This window comes from Astatotilapia calliptera, chromosome 6, assembly GCF_900246225.1.
Source record: "Astatotilapia calliptera chromosome 6, fAstCal1.2, whole genome shotgun sequence".
NCBI classification, from domain to species: Eukaryota; Metazoa; Chordata; class Actinopteri; order Cichliformes; family Cichlidae; genus Astatotilapia; species Astatotilapia calliptera.
Window position 1 is genome coordinate 32016911 of NC_039307.1, and position 19095 is coordinate 32036005.

At 40.1% G+C, this 19095-nt stretch overlaps 1 protein-coding gene and 1 long non-coding RNA gene across 2 annotated transcripts; both read left to right on the forward strand.

The window, feature by feature from the left end:
- The first annotated feature begins 732 nt into the window (after positions 1–732).
- On the forward strand, positions 733–8847 carry LOC113023447 (sialoadhesin-like). The gene is made up of 4 exons (XM_026169441.1): positions 733–752; positions 855–1187; positions 1512–1689; positions 8676–8847. Exons 2-4 carry the CDS (start codon positions 962–964, stop codon positions 8845–8847), a joined length of 576 nt encoding a protein of 191 aa, XP_026025226.1. The 5' UTR covers positions 733–752; positions 855–961.
- LOC113023336 (uncharacterized) lies at positions 1696–2351 on the forward strand. Its single transcript, XR_003272548.1, has 3 exons — positions 1696–1830; positions 1925–1982; positions 2144–2351. It is a non-coding gene; the product is annotated as an uncharacterized LOC113023336 (long non-coding RNA).
- Positions 8848–19095: the final 10248 nt, after the last annotated feature.

Genomic DNA, 19095 nt, shown 5'->3' on the forward strand with positions numbered 1-19095 from the left:
GGACACAGAGATTTGTGAATGCGAGAATGAGTAGGATTTCCAAATTGCTACAAAAGGCACATGTACTAAAAATCTTTGATGATTTTGAATCTCCTTGACACTGACCTCGAGGTCAAGGTCAAAGTTCTAGTTTTCTGAAAATTTTGTGATTGCAATAATTCAGGAATGGATTCAAGTAGGATTTTCACATTAACAGCACAGGTACATCTACTAAGAAGCTGAGGGGTAGCACTGACAGCCATCAGGTCACACGTGAATTACATTACGCTTTGGGTGAAAAAAGTAGAATGCCAAGATTATTATTGAAGTGTGTGGATGCAGTCAATGAAAATGTGTTAAACTGAAAACGTCCCTGATGAGGAAAAGACAGAATGAGTACACAGACTCCTCTCTTATAATGAAAAGAGAAGTGAGTTCAAGTACCGTTCTTTGAACTCACCTCTACAAATCTGCTCCCATACACAAAACCATGTAACTGACATACATACACGTATAAAATATGCATAATAACATAGTGACTGACGAAACTGTATTTATCATCTCTTCAGTGGTACATGTTGTAAAGACACCTGGGAACACACTGACCTGTAGCACCTCATGTCCTCTGATCGACCCTCAAACTGTCTATGTGTGGTATGAAAATGGAAAACTTTATAGGGAAAATATAAGAAGCATTTCAACTCCAAGTTCTTTGAAAAACAACTTTTACTGTGCAATTAAAGGTCATGAGCATCTTCAATCTGATGACGTCTGTGAGTATCAAAGAAAACTGTTAATTCTGTTAATTAATAACAAGCTGTTATCTCAACATGCAGACACCACAGTCAACTTTAAATCGTCCATCTATATTTCAGGTGTTCAGGATAAAAACTGCTGGACAGTGAATTATGTCAGCAGGAGAATCTGTGCTCTGGAAGGATCTTCAGTGAACATTATCAGTAAATACTCACATCCTGATAACATGAAACCAGAGTTTAAATGTTGGAGTAAAAAATGGAAAACAGGTGATAAGGAACTTGAAAAACCGATTGAGCCTTCAGGTCGTGTGGAGTATCAGGACAACATGAAGAACCAACACACCCTGACCATCAAAAACCTGAAGAAGAATGACTCAGGAGAATACACCTTCATCCTGAAAGGAAATGATAAAGAACTAAAACTGCCTGGAGTCTTTTTGATTGTCACAGGTAAAGTCTCCTAACAAGATGACCTAAGATGTTTCATTCATGTAAGAGCCTCAATGTTTTACACTAAAAAGCCTAAAAAGCCTCATGTAAACCTGAGCAAACAATACTGAATGTAAAAGTGTTATCAGCAAAATTTCACTGATCATCACATTTTAGCTGGTCTAAGAAGTGCTTCTTGTAAAACTGTTGACGGTCCTTTGCGTTCCACATTGACCTGTATCACATTACCCATCAAAATGCTATCCTATATTAAAAAAAAGGTAATCGGGAAATTTTTTTATGAGATTTATAGTTTTTAATTATTTAGTAATGTTCCTCTTTCAGAGCTGAGAGTGAAGATGAGTCCTTCTGCAGTGGTGACAGAGGGTCAGAGAGTCACACTGACCTGCAGCACCAGCTGTCCTCTGACTGACAACACAAACTACATTTGGTACTTGAACAGTCGACCTCTGACCCCGAGAGAGAACCAGAACAAACATCTGATCCTAGACCCAGTCAGCAGGGAGAATATAAGAAATTATTCCTGTGGTGTTAAAACTAACAAGGATAACACCACAGCTCAATGGCTACCAGCAGCTGCAGGAGGTTTTGCAGCTCTCCTGTTAATAATAATAATACTTCTCACTGTGTTCTGCTGCCGGAGGTGAGCATCACTGTGTTCTCTTTAAGATCAGTCATGTTCAAACTCTGATTTGAAATCTGTTATTCAGTCATATCCTTTCATGTTTGACACTCAGAAAAAAGAGGGCTTCTAGTCATTCTCCAAAGAGTGAAATATCAGACAACAAACAGCAGGTACACAACACAGTGCATCCACAATCCTGTTTTTCTTTTACTTGATCATTCATCCTTTGTGTGGATAGATTTTTTTGTCTTGTTTATCTCACCAATGTCTTAACCTTCCATATGGTGTAAAATGTGTACCATATGGGAGGTTATGTTTTTGGTCTCCTCAGGTTAGCCATAATCCCATATATGAAAACGTCTCAGCTCACTACAGCAGAATGCCTGTCAATACACACCAACCAGCTCATCTCTATTCCAATGAAGGAGAACTTGACTCCAATCAAGGTGACCTCTACTGCAATGAAGGCAAAGTCTATCCCAATCAAGCTGAACTCTATTCCAATACAGCTGATCTATACTCTAACATCCAATACTGAGTCACTGCCTTTTAAGTAGAAAAAAAACTCAAAAAAGCGCCACAGCTGTTGTGTACAGAGTGTAAAACAACCACACTCTAAAATGGCACGTAGAATACAGTAGAAATGAGTAGAAAAGTAGAAATGCTTGTGGGTTTCAATTTAAAGATGTTTGATCATGAAATGCATGTGTTGTGTACAAAGTATAAGACAATGTAAAAATATTATTGCTAACTTTGTAAAACATGCAAACTTGTGAGCTTTGTGTTGTTGCTTTCTGCGTGGTTTAGAGCTTTCAAACTGAACAGTTAAAACTTAAAGTCATCATTTCTTTTTTCCCTGAACCATACATGAACTGATAACGGCTTAACATAAATCAATAACCTTTATGAGTATTAATAAATATAAAAAAAATGAGCTGTAGTAGTTTAATTCTTTCAGCTATAGTGTGAAGATTTATCTGAATAATCATTTGTCTCTTATTTCTTCAGGTTTTTCTGTAAAGTTTTTGAATGTTTGATGCTTGAATGACCCATTTTCCCTTCTATTATTGTCTCTTAAAGAAACTATTTGTTATCAGAATGTTCAAAAACATCACACAGTTAGGTGACAGTGTTGATACAGCCCGTGACTTAGGATGTAATTATTATGTAAAAATACTTATTGGTAGGTGCGATGGAATAAATGAGTAATAATTCAAGATCTCTTAGGAGAGAAGAAAAGTGTCCTGAAATACTGAGTAATTCCGAAAAAAGTTTAGAGAACAGGATTACACATAAATTGTATATTTAAGTTGATAACTTTGGGTCATTTTTAGGAGAAATGTTTTTCACGACTTTCATTGAAAATACACATTTATTTTTACTGAAAAATGCCAAGGTTATATAAGCAATGATGTTATTTCTAATATTAATTAATTACATGTTATTAACCTAAACATTTGGAATTTTTGTCATATGAACATCCACCATTATAACCAGCACCCCCACAATCAGGGTTGTGGGGGTGCTGGAGCCTATCCCAGCTACCACAGGGTAAGAGGCAGGGTACACCCTGGGCAGGATATGTCCAGTTTGTCACAAGGCGAACACATAGAGACAGACAACCATTCGCACTCAAATGCACAATTTAGAATTACCAACCCCACTAACTGCATGTCTTTGGAACGTGGGAGGAACAAGAACCCATGCAAACATGGAAAGAACATGCAAACTCCACAGAAAGGCTCCGACTTGATAACAGGTAGGCAGACAACAACAGAAAATGTTACCAATACCAGCAGGATAACTCAGCAAACAGTATTAGATCCTTCAGCATTACTGTATCATGAGATATGATAATATTGTCATCTAGTGGACGTGTCTCTAACTGCAAAACAGACAAACAGACGAAAAAAAACAAAAAAAACAGTAGAGGAGCCCCCCAGAATTGTCTGAGACAGCAAAAAACAAGAGTGAATTTCAAACCACATTTTTTTTAAAGAGTAACTTTGCGAACAATTTTTTTCTTTTGTTTTTCACATCTACTTTTAGTTCTTAGCTAAGTTTTAGTTAACTATAATAACTGCATCAGAATCTGCTTCAGCTCCAAGTGTTGCCTTGGAGTTGAGGTTTCCATCATCTACCTGATAAATTGTGTCCAAGCACTGTGAAGGTTATATTTTTCGACTTTCATACCATCAGGCCAACCTTCCTGGCTGATAAACTGATGCATGTGGATGCCTCTCTTGTGTCCTGGATTGTGGATTACCTGACAGGAAGGCCACAATATCTGCGTCTTCAACACTTTGTGTCTTCCACAGAGATCAGCAACACACTCGTATCAGAAAATAAACCGGACTGCGTTAAAAGCATCACTGCATTCTGCAGGAAGGGCCCGAGTCGTATCTATTTTCTGAAGCAGCTGAGATCTTTTAACACGTATCGGACAACGCTCAGGATTTTCTCTGAGTCTGTTGTGGTCAGTGCCATCCTCTTTGCTGTTGCATGCTGGGACAGCAGGATGAGGGTCACAGATGCCAACATATTATTGATAGAAAGGTAAAAAAGATGGATGAGATAATGAAGCTGTTTTCTAATGAAAGTTTCTGTTAAAGGTGTTATTATTTGGAACTTTATCCATGTTTATTACGAGCATTAATGCTATAACTGTCACGATACTGGGTTTTGTACCCAGTGTTTTCTGTTTGGGAAATATCACTACCATTTGTAGTTTTTAGTTTAAATATTACCTTTGCTTTGGTTAGGTTTTCATTCTGATTTTGTATTCATCGTTTTCTTTGTTATTCTCAAGTTTTTCTGGTCCTCCTGTGTTGTCTATGCCTCATCTACGTTTCTGTGTCCATGTTTAGTGAGTTTGTCTTTGTGTTTACTTTGGCCTGTCAAAATCAGGTGTTAGTCTCAGTCTAAGTGTTGGTTTCCTGTTTTATTTTGATAGTCTTTTGCCCTGTGTGTGTTGTGTTCAGTTTTTCTTTGCTCGTTTTCATTAATTGATTCTGTTCACTTGCACCTTGTTTTCCCCAGCAGTGTCTCTTTCCCCCATAGCCTCATGTCTTTTCAAGTCTATTCAAATTTCCCTCTGTTCAAGTTTTCAGTTTAGGTTTTTGTTCCTGAGCTCTGGCAATAAAGCTGTTTGAGTTTAGTTAAGCCTGTCTGCCAAGTCCTGCATTTTGGGTTCTCTCGTTGCTTGGCACACACCCTCACTTGATAGTAACAGTAAAAATATGACAGTAAAACCAAAAGTATTACAATTCTTAGTGATCAGCAATCATTAAAATCAATTGTCCCTGAGTGTAAAATATAAAAAGATTGGTGAAAACTTGGCACATAACATAATTGAGTAATGACATTTACAGTCCTCACTTGTTGAAGGTTAAGCAGAGAACAATAGAAAATGTTACCAACGTGTGCAGAATGGCTCAGAAAAGATGATCAGATCCCTCAGCATCAAGACTGTTGCATTAAACATGGAGTTGCTGACACAATGAGCAGTAATTATGGTCCCTTCTGGTCTCAAATTACTAAACAACAGAACAAGAGAGAAGGTGCTAAAGGAATCTGAAATTGTGCTTGTTTTTCAGCATTCAAACAATAAATCACAGAATCTGAGGCAGGAAACAACAAGAGTGAATGTTGAACACAATTTTCCTATTAAATTTTACAGTGTTTATCTCTGTGGTTGAAGACCTGTTGTCACTTCTGAGTGTTGCTCAAATGTGGTAAAAGCTGTCACTTTTAGGCCACACCCAGCACCCATGTGTAACCAGTATCAAAAAAAAGTCTGCATCTCCACAGCAGTTCATGTTGCACAGTGAGCTTGAATCTGGGGTTTCTTGATCACCACAGTCGTTTGTATTCATCACAAACCATAAACCACCATAATTAGATATGGACAAAAGCTTCAACACACAGCTTTCTTCTGAACAGCTTAAAGCACCTGAGGTGACTATTTATTGCACATTTATTTAAAATACAAGTGCACACAGCAGAGTCGACAAAAGATTGAAAGGAAAAGGAAGGAAGTTTGGTATTAGCCTCAAAGCTGCACAAGATGTGAAACCACTGAATATGAAACAACAGTCAATCTTCCCCCCCTAACCTTTCACTCTGAAAAGGAGAAAAAGCTTAGGTGACTGATGACTTACTTTTTTTTTTTTTTATTCAAGCTTTCACTGTCAATGTTAAACGTTAAAGTCTGGACTACAACAATCATGCCGCTCAGGAATGCTTGTCGTCTCTTTGTGGGTGTCATCATTTACATCACAGGTATCAGTGATTATTTATTTGTCCCTATTTAAGAATGAAAGTAACCATAGCTAATCCTACTACATGATTTATAGATGACAACTTTGAGTTCAGATTAGTTCCTAATGTAAACTACAGAATATCTCTCTCTTTTTGACTGAAAGGTTTTTTTCTAAAGAAAGTTTGTGTTAAAGGTGTTAATGGAGGAGAAACCAGGATCTGTGCTTTCAAAGGTTCATCAGTGGATCTGCACTGCTCACATCAACATCTGACCTCAAGCAGCAAATGGTTCACTATCCAATGGAAGGGAAATTATGTTCAGAGTGAGCTCTCTGTGGATGGACAACGTGTAACGTACAACATGTCTGAAGAGAAAAAGTCAACTTTAACCATCAATGATCTAAGAGAGAGTGATGCAAACACTTACTGCTGTATGAAGACTACAGACAGACCAGGACACTGTTCACTCAGTAATATTACTCTTCAAGTTGTTACAGGTACAGTGACTTTTACTCATGAATTACTTTCTAAATGACATCATCGTATAAGATGTTGTCCATCTTCCTTTCAGAGCTGCAGGTAAAGGTGATTCCTGCCACAGAGGGACAGACAGTAACACTGATGTGCAGCAGCAGCTGTCCTCTGACTGAAAAGCCTGCAGCCTACATCTGGTACAAGAACAGAGAGTTTCTCTATGAGGACTGGTCTCCCTGGTACCAAGAGCTGCTCAGCAGTGAGGAAGCAGTCACATACTCCTGTGCTGTCAAAGGCTACGAGCATCTCAGAGCCCTTGAAGTCTCTGTGGGTGAGTCATGATATTTATTCTGCTATATTATTTGACAATAAATAAATTCAATATGAACAGAAATCTCAATTCTAAATATAAAAATAATCTTCTTACAAATATTTAATTGCATTACTTTTTCTTCAGATTCCCTCACAGCGACCTGCTTCAGTGTGACCTATGCTTATGGAGACATGTGTTCTTATAAACAGACACCAGTGGATGAGCCGTGCTCCATCACATATCCCAGAGGTGAAGTGGTACAAAAATAACACCACCAAAATTCACATGTCAGATTTGTTGAGTCCAACATTTGTATGAATTATATAAACTTTATGAATGTATCTATGCACAGTAACGGGAAGTGTATTTATCTTTTATCAACAGAGCTTCATGTTCAAAGGACTTCTTCCATTTCTGGGTTTGTTACACTGGCTTGTAGTACAAGATGTAACCTGACAGACCCTCAGCCTATCTACCTCTGGTACCACAACAAACAAAGCTATTATGAGAATCAACATTATTCAGTTCAAAACTCTTCAAGAGGCACATTTTCTTGTGCAGTTAAAAGCCACAAACGTCTTCAATCTACAGAAGTTTGTATGTGTTAAAAAAAATTATTGATTCACTGACATCCTGAAATATAGACCAGTCAGTCATTTCATAATCCATCTATATTTCAGGTGTTCAGGATAAAAACTGCTGGAGAGTGAATTATGTCAGCAGGAGAATCTGTGCTCTGGAAGGATCTTCAGTGAACATCACAAGTGAATACTCACATCCTGATAACATGAAGCCAGAGTTTAAATGTTGGAGTAAAAAATGGAGAAAAGATAAAGTGGAAGTTGAAGAGCTGATTGAGGCTGCAGGTGGTGTGGAGTATCAGGACAACATGAAGAACCAACACATCCTGACCATCAACAACCTGAAGAAGAATGACTCAGGAGGATACACATTCAGATTCAAGAGAGATCATGAAGGATGGACACAGTCTGATCTGCCTGGAGTATTTTTGATTGTCACAGGTAAATCTAAACTCTTCACTCAGCAGACTTTACTCATTAACAGGATTGTGAAAATATTCCATTACAGAGCAAGAATCAAAAGCAAACAGACATTTTCCTTTTATAGAAAAATTCACCCTTTCGGTGTATTTTTTTTTTTTTTGTACAGTCAGATCAAGTGAAAAAAACATTATTTTTGACTTTTAAAATATATAAAACTATTTTATAATCCTGATCAAATATTTTCTAATGAGCACTTTGCTATATATCAAATACACAAAAAAATTCATTTTCCTGTTCACAGAAATTAAGAAAATGATAGTTATTCAAGTTTCATGTTGGATTGAGCAAATATCACAAGGTGGAATATTAAGAAAACATCTATATAACCCACACGTAACCTAGAACAGTAACAATAATGGCATGAATAGCTGAAAAGAAATTAATAACCCCAGTTGTCAGACAAATACAATGAAATAAAGCAAACAATCCCTGTAAAATGTCACAGAAATGAAGAACTGAGCTTTTTTCACTTAAAACATGGCATTACTCACTAAACATGATTTAAAAATGACACTGACGGAGTCTGGAGTCTAATAATAATAATTATTATTATTATTGTATGTTCCTCTTCCAGAGCTGAGAGTGAAGATGAGTCCTTTTGCAGTGGTGACAGAGGGTCAGAGAGTCACACTGACCTGCAGTACCAGCTGTCCTCTGACTGACAACACAAACTACATTTGGTACTTGAACAGTCGACCTCTGACCCCGAGAGAGAACCAGAACAAACATCTGATCCTAGACCCAGTCAGCAGGGAGGATGCAGGAAACTACTCCTGTGCTGTGAAAACCAACAAAGATATCAGCTCTGCTCCAAAGACTCTCACTGTCCAAAGTATCACAGGAACATGGACACCAGCAGCTGCAGGAGTTTCTGCAGCTCTGCTGGTTTTAATACTTCTCACTGTCTGCTGGTGCAGGAGGTAAGCTACACTGTCTCATCTGTCATACCTGTCATGGTTAAACGGTAGCTCAGGAGTTAGAGCAGGTCATCTGTTGATCAAAAGGTTGGTGGTTTGATTTTTGGCTCCCTCAGTCTGCATGCCAAATATCCTTGGGCAAGATACTAACCACCACTTGCTCTCCGATGCATCCATCAGAGTATGAATGTGTATGCTAGTGAGAAAGCATAGAGTGAATGTGGCATGTTGTATAGAGCGCTTTGAGTACTCCAGGAGTGCAGAGAAACGCTATCTAAAAATCACTACATTTACCAAATGTTTTAACATTTTATTTATTTCTTTTTGTGCAATAGAAAAAAGAGGACTTCCAGTCAGTCTCCAAGACAAGAAACTTCAGATAATAAACAGGTTAAAAAAACCTCTCATTTTCTCTTCACAGGAATAATAATTTATTCTCCATCACAGAAAAACTTTAAAATCACTCATCATGCTTTTTTTTCTCACTTACATCCTAACCTCTTGTAGCCTTTTTGTCACTGGAGCTCACCACCTACCTCGATCATGTTTCTACTCAACAGTTGTATTTTTTATGTGACTAAAACACATTCACATTATGACACAGTATCATCAGCTGCATCTGCACACATCTAAAGCTCTTTTGGGGAGGAGACCACTGAACTGTTATCCATAAAAAATCCTGACCATCCTCTGCACAAAATGCTAGCCATTAGGGCTGCAGCTATTGGTTATTTTAGTAATTCAGTATTTCATCAATTATTCCATTGATTAATTGAATAATAAGAAATACTTTTAGCTCGATTAATGACAATAATAAATCAAAAAATGTACTCCTTTTTGTTTCAATTTTAAAAATTGCTGTGTTTTACTGCATACAAAGAATGAAAGGAAAAAACTAAACTATTTAAATCTGATAGATGTCATACATCAAAACTTTTTGCAAAATGTACAACATTTGCAAAAAAAGTAATTTCTTTATTTGAATGAGGCAAAAACTGAATCCTTAGTGTTAAATAACCCAGTGCTCATATCATTTGTCTTCTTTCTGTAGATGCACCCTGGTCCCATTTATGAAAACATCTCAGCTCATTACAGCAGAATGCAGGTTAATACTCAACATCAACAAGATTTCTACTCCAAAGAAGCTGATCTTCATGCCAGCGAAGCTGAGCTCTATGCCAAGGAAGCAGAAGTCGACGAAATTGAAACTAATATCTACTGCAGCATCGAATCGTTGTGATTTAACTAAAAAAATCATTTAAAGGGAGCATTCACTGATTGGGATAATAATGAACTATCACAGAAGGGACACCACAACTGATAAGTAGAGAGTAAAAATCATACATCATAGTGGAAAATAAAATACAAGAGTAAGAAAAGTAGGAGTGTTTAGAAAAATAGAAATGCTGCAGCTGATGAAATGTGTTGTACATGTCCTGCAAAATACAACACAACTTCAAATTATATGCACATGCAAGCTGAACTACTGTACTGGATAGTTTAGAGCTTTGGCAAAATGTCTGTAAAACTGAACCGATGAAACATTAAAGTCATCGTGCTGGCATTTTTCTCTCTTCTTCTGGACCACAAAATAGCTCCATCACTTTACGTACCTCCACCGTTATACTGCCCGCCATGAAAAGTTTTTATTAAAAATATATCTGTCTCCTCCGCTTGCTCACAACTTCTATGGGGAGAGAAAAAAAAATGCACAAATACATGACAGGTGTGCCATTCTTCCCAGTGTTGCTGCTCCAACACTGCCCTTCCTCTCCCTCTGACAGCCAGCCACAAACCGCACCCGGCTGCCATACCTTCATGCCGCCAACAGAGGAAGTCAGCCATAGCCATCTGTGCCCCCAGCATCTGTACTACCTAAAATGTTTTTTAAAATGTGGTTGAACCTTTACAACATCGCATGGTCTGAACAGACGATGAATGGGCACCCCAGCACGTAATAACGCGAAGAGCTGACCAAACACTCTTTTTCCACAGAGTTATAGTGACGTTCATGCTCTGACAATTTCCAGAGTGCTTGCTTCAGCCTCTCATATGTGACTTGCCATCAGTCTGTCCACTGAACCAGATCTAAGCCAATTTTCCAGTCAGGGGACTGGTTAGAGCCACAGAGTTCAGGATAAACCTCTGGTTGTACCCACCCAGCATTAGGGACTGCCTCGCCTATTTTTTCGCCCTTGGCCACAGGCAAGCCATGTTGGCATCTGCTTTGTCTATTTGTCGATCTGGGCTACCCCTTCAGAAGAGGCATCAAGTGCACAGTCCATTCCTCCATTGACCACTTGAATGGTGTTGCTGTCTCCTCAAACATCTCCATAAAGAAAAATACACCATTTGCTCCTTTTGTTTTGAATAGTGTGGATTTGGCAAATGGCATCACTCACCCAGCTGACCATTTCCCAGACAGCAACCTCTGCAACACCTAGATCTATGCACCTATGCCCGACTACCTGCAGTGGGTCCAAGTGCTGTCTGGTCACTGCTGCCTTCTCTGTGTGGATGGCAGCTTCCTCTACCAACGTTTCCTCCAGAGCACTCCCTGTGAAAAAAACCAACACGTTAGTAGATCAGATGCGAAAGGTGAAGCCCAAAGAGGTCCCAGTGGTGTAGTGTTATGAGCTGTTGCCCTCAGAACTGGAAGAGGCTTCAGTAGAACCACAGGTACATCTCCCCCCCCCTCCCCCCCCCTCTCAATCTCTCTCTCTCTCTTCAAGGACAAGTGAACATCAAAACCATTATCCAGGATGAAACAACAACGATCTATGAGTACATCAGGAGATGGCCACAGTCCACAGTTCACATGCTTAGTGAATCCCTAAGGCAGCGGAAACCTGAGAAAGAGCAAGAACAAGAACTATCACAGACGGAAAGGCTCCTGCAAAGCATATATCATCGGCAGATAGAAGAAGTGCTGACACTGAAAAATCCTACCAATGGCTGGATAATACCTGGCTGGAAAAACAGCAGAGAGGCACTAATCATAGGAGCAAAGGAACAAGTTTTAAGCACAAGATTGATAGAGGCTGGGGTCAACCACACCAGGCAAAACCTCAGGTGCACAGTTTGCACCTGAGGTCTTGCCTGCTTGTATCTTGCAGGGTATAAGGTATAACGTGTATGTAGTATTCAATTTGTCTCTTTACTTTCTAGTATAACTAAAGTATGTAAGTCATGTAACTATCTACTATTTCCCAACACACAGAGGACAAGAGAAAACAGACAAAACTGAACTCAACTGGTCTGCATTGTTGAGAAAAGTATACGGTCTTAGACACAATATTTTAACACAGATGTGACAATAATTAACCCTTACCTGTTAGGAAGACACGCAGATAAGCAAATTCATTATGTAACCATTAAAAAGCATATTAGCCTTCCAACTATGTGGTTTTTAACAAGCAGCAGTCAAGGCATACATAAACCTATTTGTGCACGACTGACAAGAACCTATCAAAAATATGGTGTGGCGGAGGTGTGGTCCCGGGCGCGGCTGCAGGGGAGGAGTGGTGCAGTGGGCTCAACGGGGCGGTGCTGGAGATGCCGGTGAGAACAGCTGATGGCGATTTGGACTGATAATGGTTTCCTTCCCTTTTTATAGTGAGACGGAGAGGAGCGGAGGGAGAGGGAAATCGGCTGGGACCGACAGCTGTCAGACTGTGTTCAGTCATAACCGGGGAAAATTGTAAATAAATGTGGAACCTGGTGATAAAGACCTGTGTGTGTGTGTACCTGTGTATAGTGCATTTCACATATGGATAATATTTTACCTGACCCAAACGAAAATTTTTCACAAATATCCAAATATTCTTTTGTAACAAAGGTAGGACTGTGAAATTACTGAACAATTTGTGATGTAGCTTGGCACTCCGAAGTTTAGGCGACAGATTCCTTCACAATTTATTGATCTGATGACTAAAGTGTTAAAACCTTCTGTTAGGACATTCATCAGGGACAGGTGAGTCTGATGGTCCATGTTTCCAATCCAAGGTGGAGAATGTTACATTAAAGAGGCCAGCACTGGGACAATTCCAAGTATTTCTAAAGAGATGAAGCTCGTTAATTTGATGGTCTTCTTTTGTTCTTTTTTTAAATGACACTATAATATATAACAACAAAAAACAATGTGTTTATGCCATTGTGATAGCCGGTGTCTAGTATGTAATGTTATTTGAACATGATCCTTTTTATGAAAAAACTTCCCAAATCCCACATTTCTGAGAAAAATAATGAAAGAAGTGATTTTTGAAGTATTTCAACAGTTTATATATCTTTTTTCAATTATTGTTAATATTGTTTTTTGTTACTTTTTTTTTGCACCTGTGAGTGGGTGTTGTGATGTCTGCCATTTGCTGCAGGGGGTTCTGCAACACTGCCAGCAACCCCAAGACCAAGAGTCCTGATGATGACTTAAAAATATAGGAATAAACTCACCTGTCTTCACTGTAAAATAAAAAATAAATATAATAAAAGAAAAGAGTCAGTTCTTAATCGAACCCTGAATTCAGTTGTAAGTACTAGTATGTACATATGTGAACCTTATTAAATTCATTACAACCATCTGCCGTTGTAACAGTATGGAGAAATGACAGCAAGTGCAAAAAAACTGACCTGATTTACATTAAATACTGATCAGCTGTGATCACTAAATTTCTCTTCTAGTAAAAATCTGCCACATAACCTCAAAAGACAGACAACTAACAACATTTACAGCTCAGTTTTCTTCTGCTGCACAGAGCTGACAATGGGTTAGCAGAGTACATGAAAATGTTCCTCATACCTGCAGAATGGCTCAGCAAAGATGGTCAAATCCCTCAGCAGCATAGACTGCTGTGTTAAACAAGCATTTGGTGACATCATGAGCAGTAACAATCGTCTCCTCTGAGCTAGAGAGAAGGTTATACCTTTTAACAAAGTTTTAAAAATGCCCCCAGAATTGTCTGGGTTCATATTGTGCTTATTTTTCATCAGTGAAACCACATGTCACAGCATTTGAGGCCACAAAAAACAAGAGTGAATTTAAAACACAATTCGTACTCAAAGTATTTAAACCGTGTTTATCCCTGTGGTTGAAGATGTGTTTACACCTCTGAGTGTGATTCAAAAGTGCTAAAGTCTGACACTTTCGAACCAGCACCTGCATATATCCACACCCAGTACAAGACTCCATCCATCCATCCATCCATCTTCATCCGCTTTATCCGAGGCCGGGTCGCGGGGGCAGCAGCCTAAGCAAAGAGGCCCAGACCTCCCTCTCCCCAGCCACCTCCTCCAGCTTGTCCGGGGGAATACCAAGGCGTTCCCAGGCCAGCCGAGAGTTATAACCTCTCCAGCGTGTCCTGGGTCTGCCCCGGGGCCTCCTCCCGGTGGGACATGCCTGGAACACCTCACCCAGGAGGCGCCCAGGGGGCATCCTTGTCAGATGCCCGAACCACCTCAGCTGGCTCCTTTCGATGTGGAGCAGCAGCTGCTCTACTCTGAGCCCCTCCCGGATGGCCGAACTTCTCACCCTATCTCTAAGGGAGAGGCCAGCCACCCTTCGGAGGAAGCTCATTTCTGCCGCTTGTATCCGCGATCTCGTTCTTTCGGACTATGATAGCAAATTAATTAACTATATGATTTTAGATGATTTATAAACTTTGAAATCAGATTAATTGCTAATGTGAACTACAGAATATTGTTGCATGAATAATGTTTAGCATTATTCATGCAAAAATAACAAACCAAACCAAACAAATCAAACACAACCTAGAGATCAAAAACAGAAAACACTGGAGCCCAGAAAATAACCAAACAAAAAGGCCCACAAAAGGCGCAGGCGGCCCGGAAACCACTCCCAAAAACAGTTCAGGGGGCTGGCCCGGAGGTCGACAGCGCAACAGCCCAAACCCGGGCAGCTCGGGGGGCAGCTTGGGGGGCGGCCCAAGACTCCAGAAAATGGCCCAGAGGTCGACGGCCCAAGAGTCCAGAAAACGGCTCAGGAGGTCGACCGTGAAGCCAGCGACCGTGACGGAGCAGATCCGGAGGCCGACCACGACAGCAATGATGTCCAGCCAACGACCTGGAAAGTGGCCGGGCAGGACGAGGACGAGCAGGACGAGGACGGGCAGGCCGGGCAGGACCAGGCAGAGCTGAAGCTGTAGCTGAGGCTGCACCAGACGAGGAGGCAGAAGGCTGGACGGGCCCCTCGGACCCTCCAGCAGAGGCAGGTTGCTGTTGCTGGACAGGCCCCTCGGACCGTCCAGCGGAGGCAAACAAAGGCAGGTGAGGTTCTCCAGAACCACCAGCGGGAACAGATGAAGGCCGGACGTGCCCCTCGGACCCTTCAGCAGGACCAGGTTGCAGAACAGATGACTGGGGAGAGGAGTGGCCGTGGCAAGGGCGCCGTTTCCTTCAGGATGAGAAAACAGGAACCGGTGAAGAAATGGAGACCTCCTCCTGATCCTCCGACCACATAGCTGCCAGGAAAGAGGCTGGTGAATGGACAGGTGAACAAGGTCCCGGCTGGCGTGTGGAAGGAGAGGAAGTCCATGGCAGCGTAGAGGCAGGTGGAGAGTGTGTGTCTTGCTGAATCAGCGATGGGGAAGATTTAGTGAGTGAGAGAGCAAGCTCACCAGCCCTAACTTGCTCTCTCCAGGCAGTAATGGTGCCAGCCAACTTAGTGTCCTTAGCAAACTGAGTAAGCTGAGGGTTATGCCTAATGATAGCATCTACTGTGCTTAGCCCAACTGCCATAGTCCGTAAATCCTGTGACTGGGCAATGCAGTCGAGCAGACTCACCATCCGCATCATCTTGGCGTTGAACTCAGAGGAAAGAGAGTCTGCGGGGTCCATGTTCTGGTCACGATCTTCTGTTAAGGAATGGCTTTGTGCAGGCAGGAAAAGGACCCAAAGTAGTGATGGGTCCAGCAACACTGACGCACCGACGCTTGTATCAAGCTCACAGAGTGAAGCCTGTATCGTTGCGGGCGTCGCTTTAAGAAAAGTCACATGATCGATACAGCTGCTGTATCGCTCATTGCCAACGCGCCAAACTGTGTTTAGAAGGTATCGCGTCCGCATCTGTCAACGGAACGAGTCGCCACCAAAAAAAACAAAAAATTACTCTCGCAAAGATAAAAAAAAATAAATAAATACACATCTCTCCATAACAAAATGGAGCCCGAAAGAAAAGTTTCTGCTGTGTGGGATCATTTTGAGCTTTTAACTGCAAATAGTTTGTCTGTCTTTGTTTCAGTGTAATCTATCAGAACAGGAAAAACAATAATGTGACTTGCAGTGTAAATTACTTATTTCATTTTATGCAGGTTAAATGTCGCATCTGTTCTGCGGAGCTTTTTACATAAACACAAGCACCTCCTCAGTGTTTAGGCATTACAGAGCCAAACATGAAAATGAGGAGACAATCACACCGATAATGAACACAGGTCGGCCTATATTGACACTGAACAGCTTAACCAGTCTGAATACTGTTCTGGGCCAGGCAGTCCTGAATGTTATTATAAAGGACTGCCAACCCCTTAGTATTGTGGAGAGTGTCGGAGAGAAACATTCCAAGATCACAGGATCCTTTAACGTACTGGGGGAATAGGAAGACATCTTATCTGAACCTTTTCCACCTGGCTTTACAGTTTTTGTACCCCAGCTTCATCTGTGCCTGTGAGATTTCCAAAGCTGGGGAAATGGTGTAAAAAAAAACCCAAAAAAACGCAGTAGACTGAATGCAAAAACATTGGATATACTTATTTTTCTGAATAGAAATTTATAAACTCTGAGTCAATTACATTTAAATGGGTAATATTATATTCACAATACTTCCATTTTAATGATGTCTGCAATGTTTGCAATGTAAAACATATAAAATGATTCCATGGAAAGTACAATACCTTACAGTATATACAAGTATGACTAGGTATTTGAATCCGTGTCTGTTGTGAGTCTCAAGTAAGTTGCCTGCAATGATATTTAAGGTCCAGCAGGTGTCAGTATGGAGCAAAACAGCAACAATGTGTCGACACAGTATCGATACAATTTGGGGAATGTGCTGAAACGCTTCACGAGGCCTCATTTACCCATCACTAACCCAAAGTGCAGACTCCGGAGACAGACAGGAACTCAAAAACGGTAACAAAACTCAGACTCCAAAAACAAACTCTGGCAACCAGCCAGCCCACACAGCATCATAAACAGTAGATCACAACACAGACAGAGAAACACAGGGCTTAAATACACAGAGGGAGCAATCAGGGAATGGGTAACAGGAGGGAAACACAGCTGGGGCAAATCAGGCCTAACGAGACAAAGGAAGCAAAACCAGATGCATTTACATGAGACACAGACTTTCAAAGTAAAACAGGAAACATAACACAGAGACGGGAACTTGACAAGGGGATACAGCTGACAGGGGAGACAGAACAACTAGAGAACACAGAGACATAAACCACAAGACAGACCTCTAACAAAGAGATGGAAAGGAAACATAAATTACACTGTAAGTAATTTTACTGTATGTAGTTACTTTGAGGTAGTTTCGGGAAATGTTTGTAATCTTTTATTGTATTTACACATTCTCATGTTGTGCATGGCGATGTATTCACTGATACTGTGTTTTCAGCCAGAAGGCACAAAACACACTTTTCCTGTTTTAAAGGTGAAAGTGAGAAGAAAGCTTTTATGTACAGAAGTGGAAAAGTGGAGACGTTCTCACTTCTGTAATAAGGCATCTTACATTCACCAGCAATTTTTTTTTGATACTTTTTATCCCAAATTTCTTCTTTTACTGGACAACATGGTCCATTCATAGCCATTCCAACAGAGGTGTTCACTGTCATCATGTTTGGTCTCATCTAACAACTATGTGAGATTTGAGGTTGGAAAGGCTGCCTTACATGATAAGACATCACCACCATGCTAGCTTTAGATCAGCCAAGGGATCCCACTACACTGACACCAGATTGTTATGGAAATATGATATAAATTGATCTGCACACTATAAACAAGTTATCTTTGTGAGATTTTAATTTGGTGTTTGAAAAATGAATTAACAACAAGTTGTTAATTCATCATTTATAGGAACAAGTTATCTACCTGCTGTGTTCACAGAACACAAGTATATCTTAATCGAGGGTTATATGAAGACAAAACAAGATATTTTTGAGCCTTCTATTCAGCCATATTAATTTAACACAAGGTCAAAAAGGTCAAAACACTTAAAATTTTCCATCACAGCTCTAATAATGTTTGGTGACCTTCTTGTAGAATTGCCTTCATTCACAGTGCACTGCTACTTTAAAAGGAGCTTCAGACAGTGTGGGAATGATTTTTAGGAATGTTTGTAATAAAACAATTGAATTTCCCCAGTCTTTGTTTCCCCAGTCTACTTATACTTTTCCTTTTTTTTGATCCATGATTTCCTCATTTGGGGTCCTGCAACAGTTTGTGCTGCTAATTAAAATAGATCATTCAGCTGTCCTGTAAACCTCTAACTCTTGCCAGCCAACAAGACAAAGTGGTAGTTTACAAGGACAGAGGACCACAGTTGTTAGATGTTTGTCAATTAATGGCAAGATCAGAGAGCAGGAACCCAACAAACTCAAGAAGTCTCAGGGGCAGAAGGCAAAACTGCAGGAGAGGTGGAAGGTCCCAAATTGGTCCCTATATGTGTCAGGAGCTGTCACTGCAAAACTCATTCCCTGGGGAATACTGTGTAATTGAAATATTATACATTTGGGAAAATGTGGAAAAATATCAATTACTTACTCACTACTTATGTAATGTTGATTTTATGTTTCTCTTGTTATAAAATACACTCAAAGTATTGACTTTTTAAAAATGCAGTGTTTTATTTGATTCATCTAACCTGTGAAAACTTTTTTTTGTGGAGCTGATAAACAGATCAAAGAGTAGAAACAATTTGTAAAATCAAGTTGTAACAGTATACAAACGAGTTAGTAAAAACCTGGCATATCATAATGATTCAAATAACCCCAGTTATCGTGAGTTGTCTTGACAATGGGTAGTCAGAGAAAAATAGAAAAAAAAATAGAAAGATTTTACTTATACCTGAAGGATGGCTCAGTAAAAAAGTGGTGAAATCTCTAAACAACATTGACTTTTGCATTAAATAACCAGCTTCTGAGATCAAGAACTATAATAATGGTGCCCTCTGGTGGACATGTCCCCAACTGCTTCACAAGTTAAAGAAGGACTCTGAAATTGTGTCAGTTCATATCTGACAGGT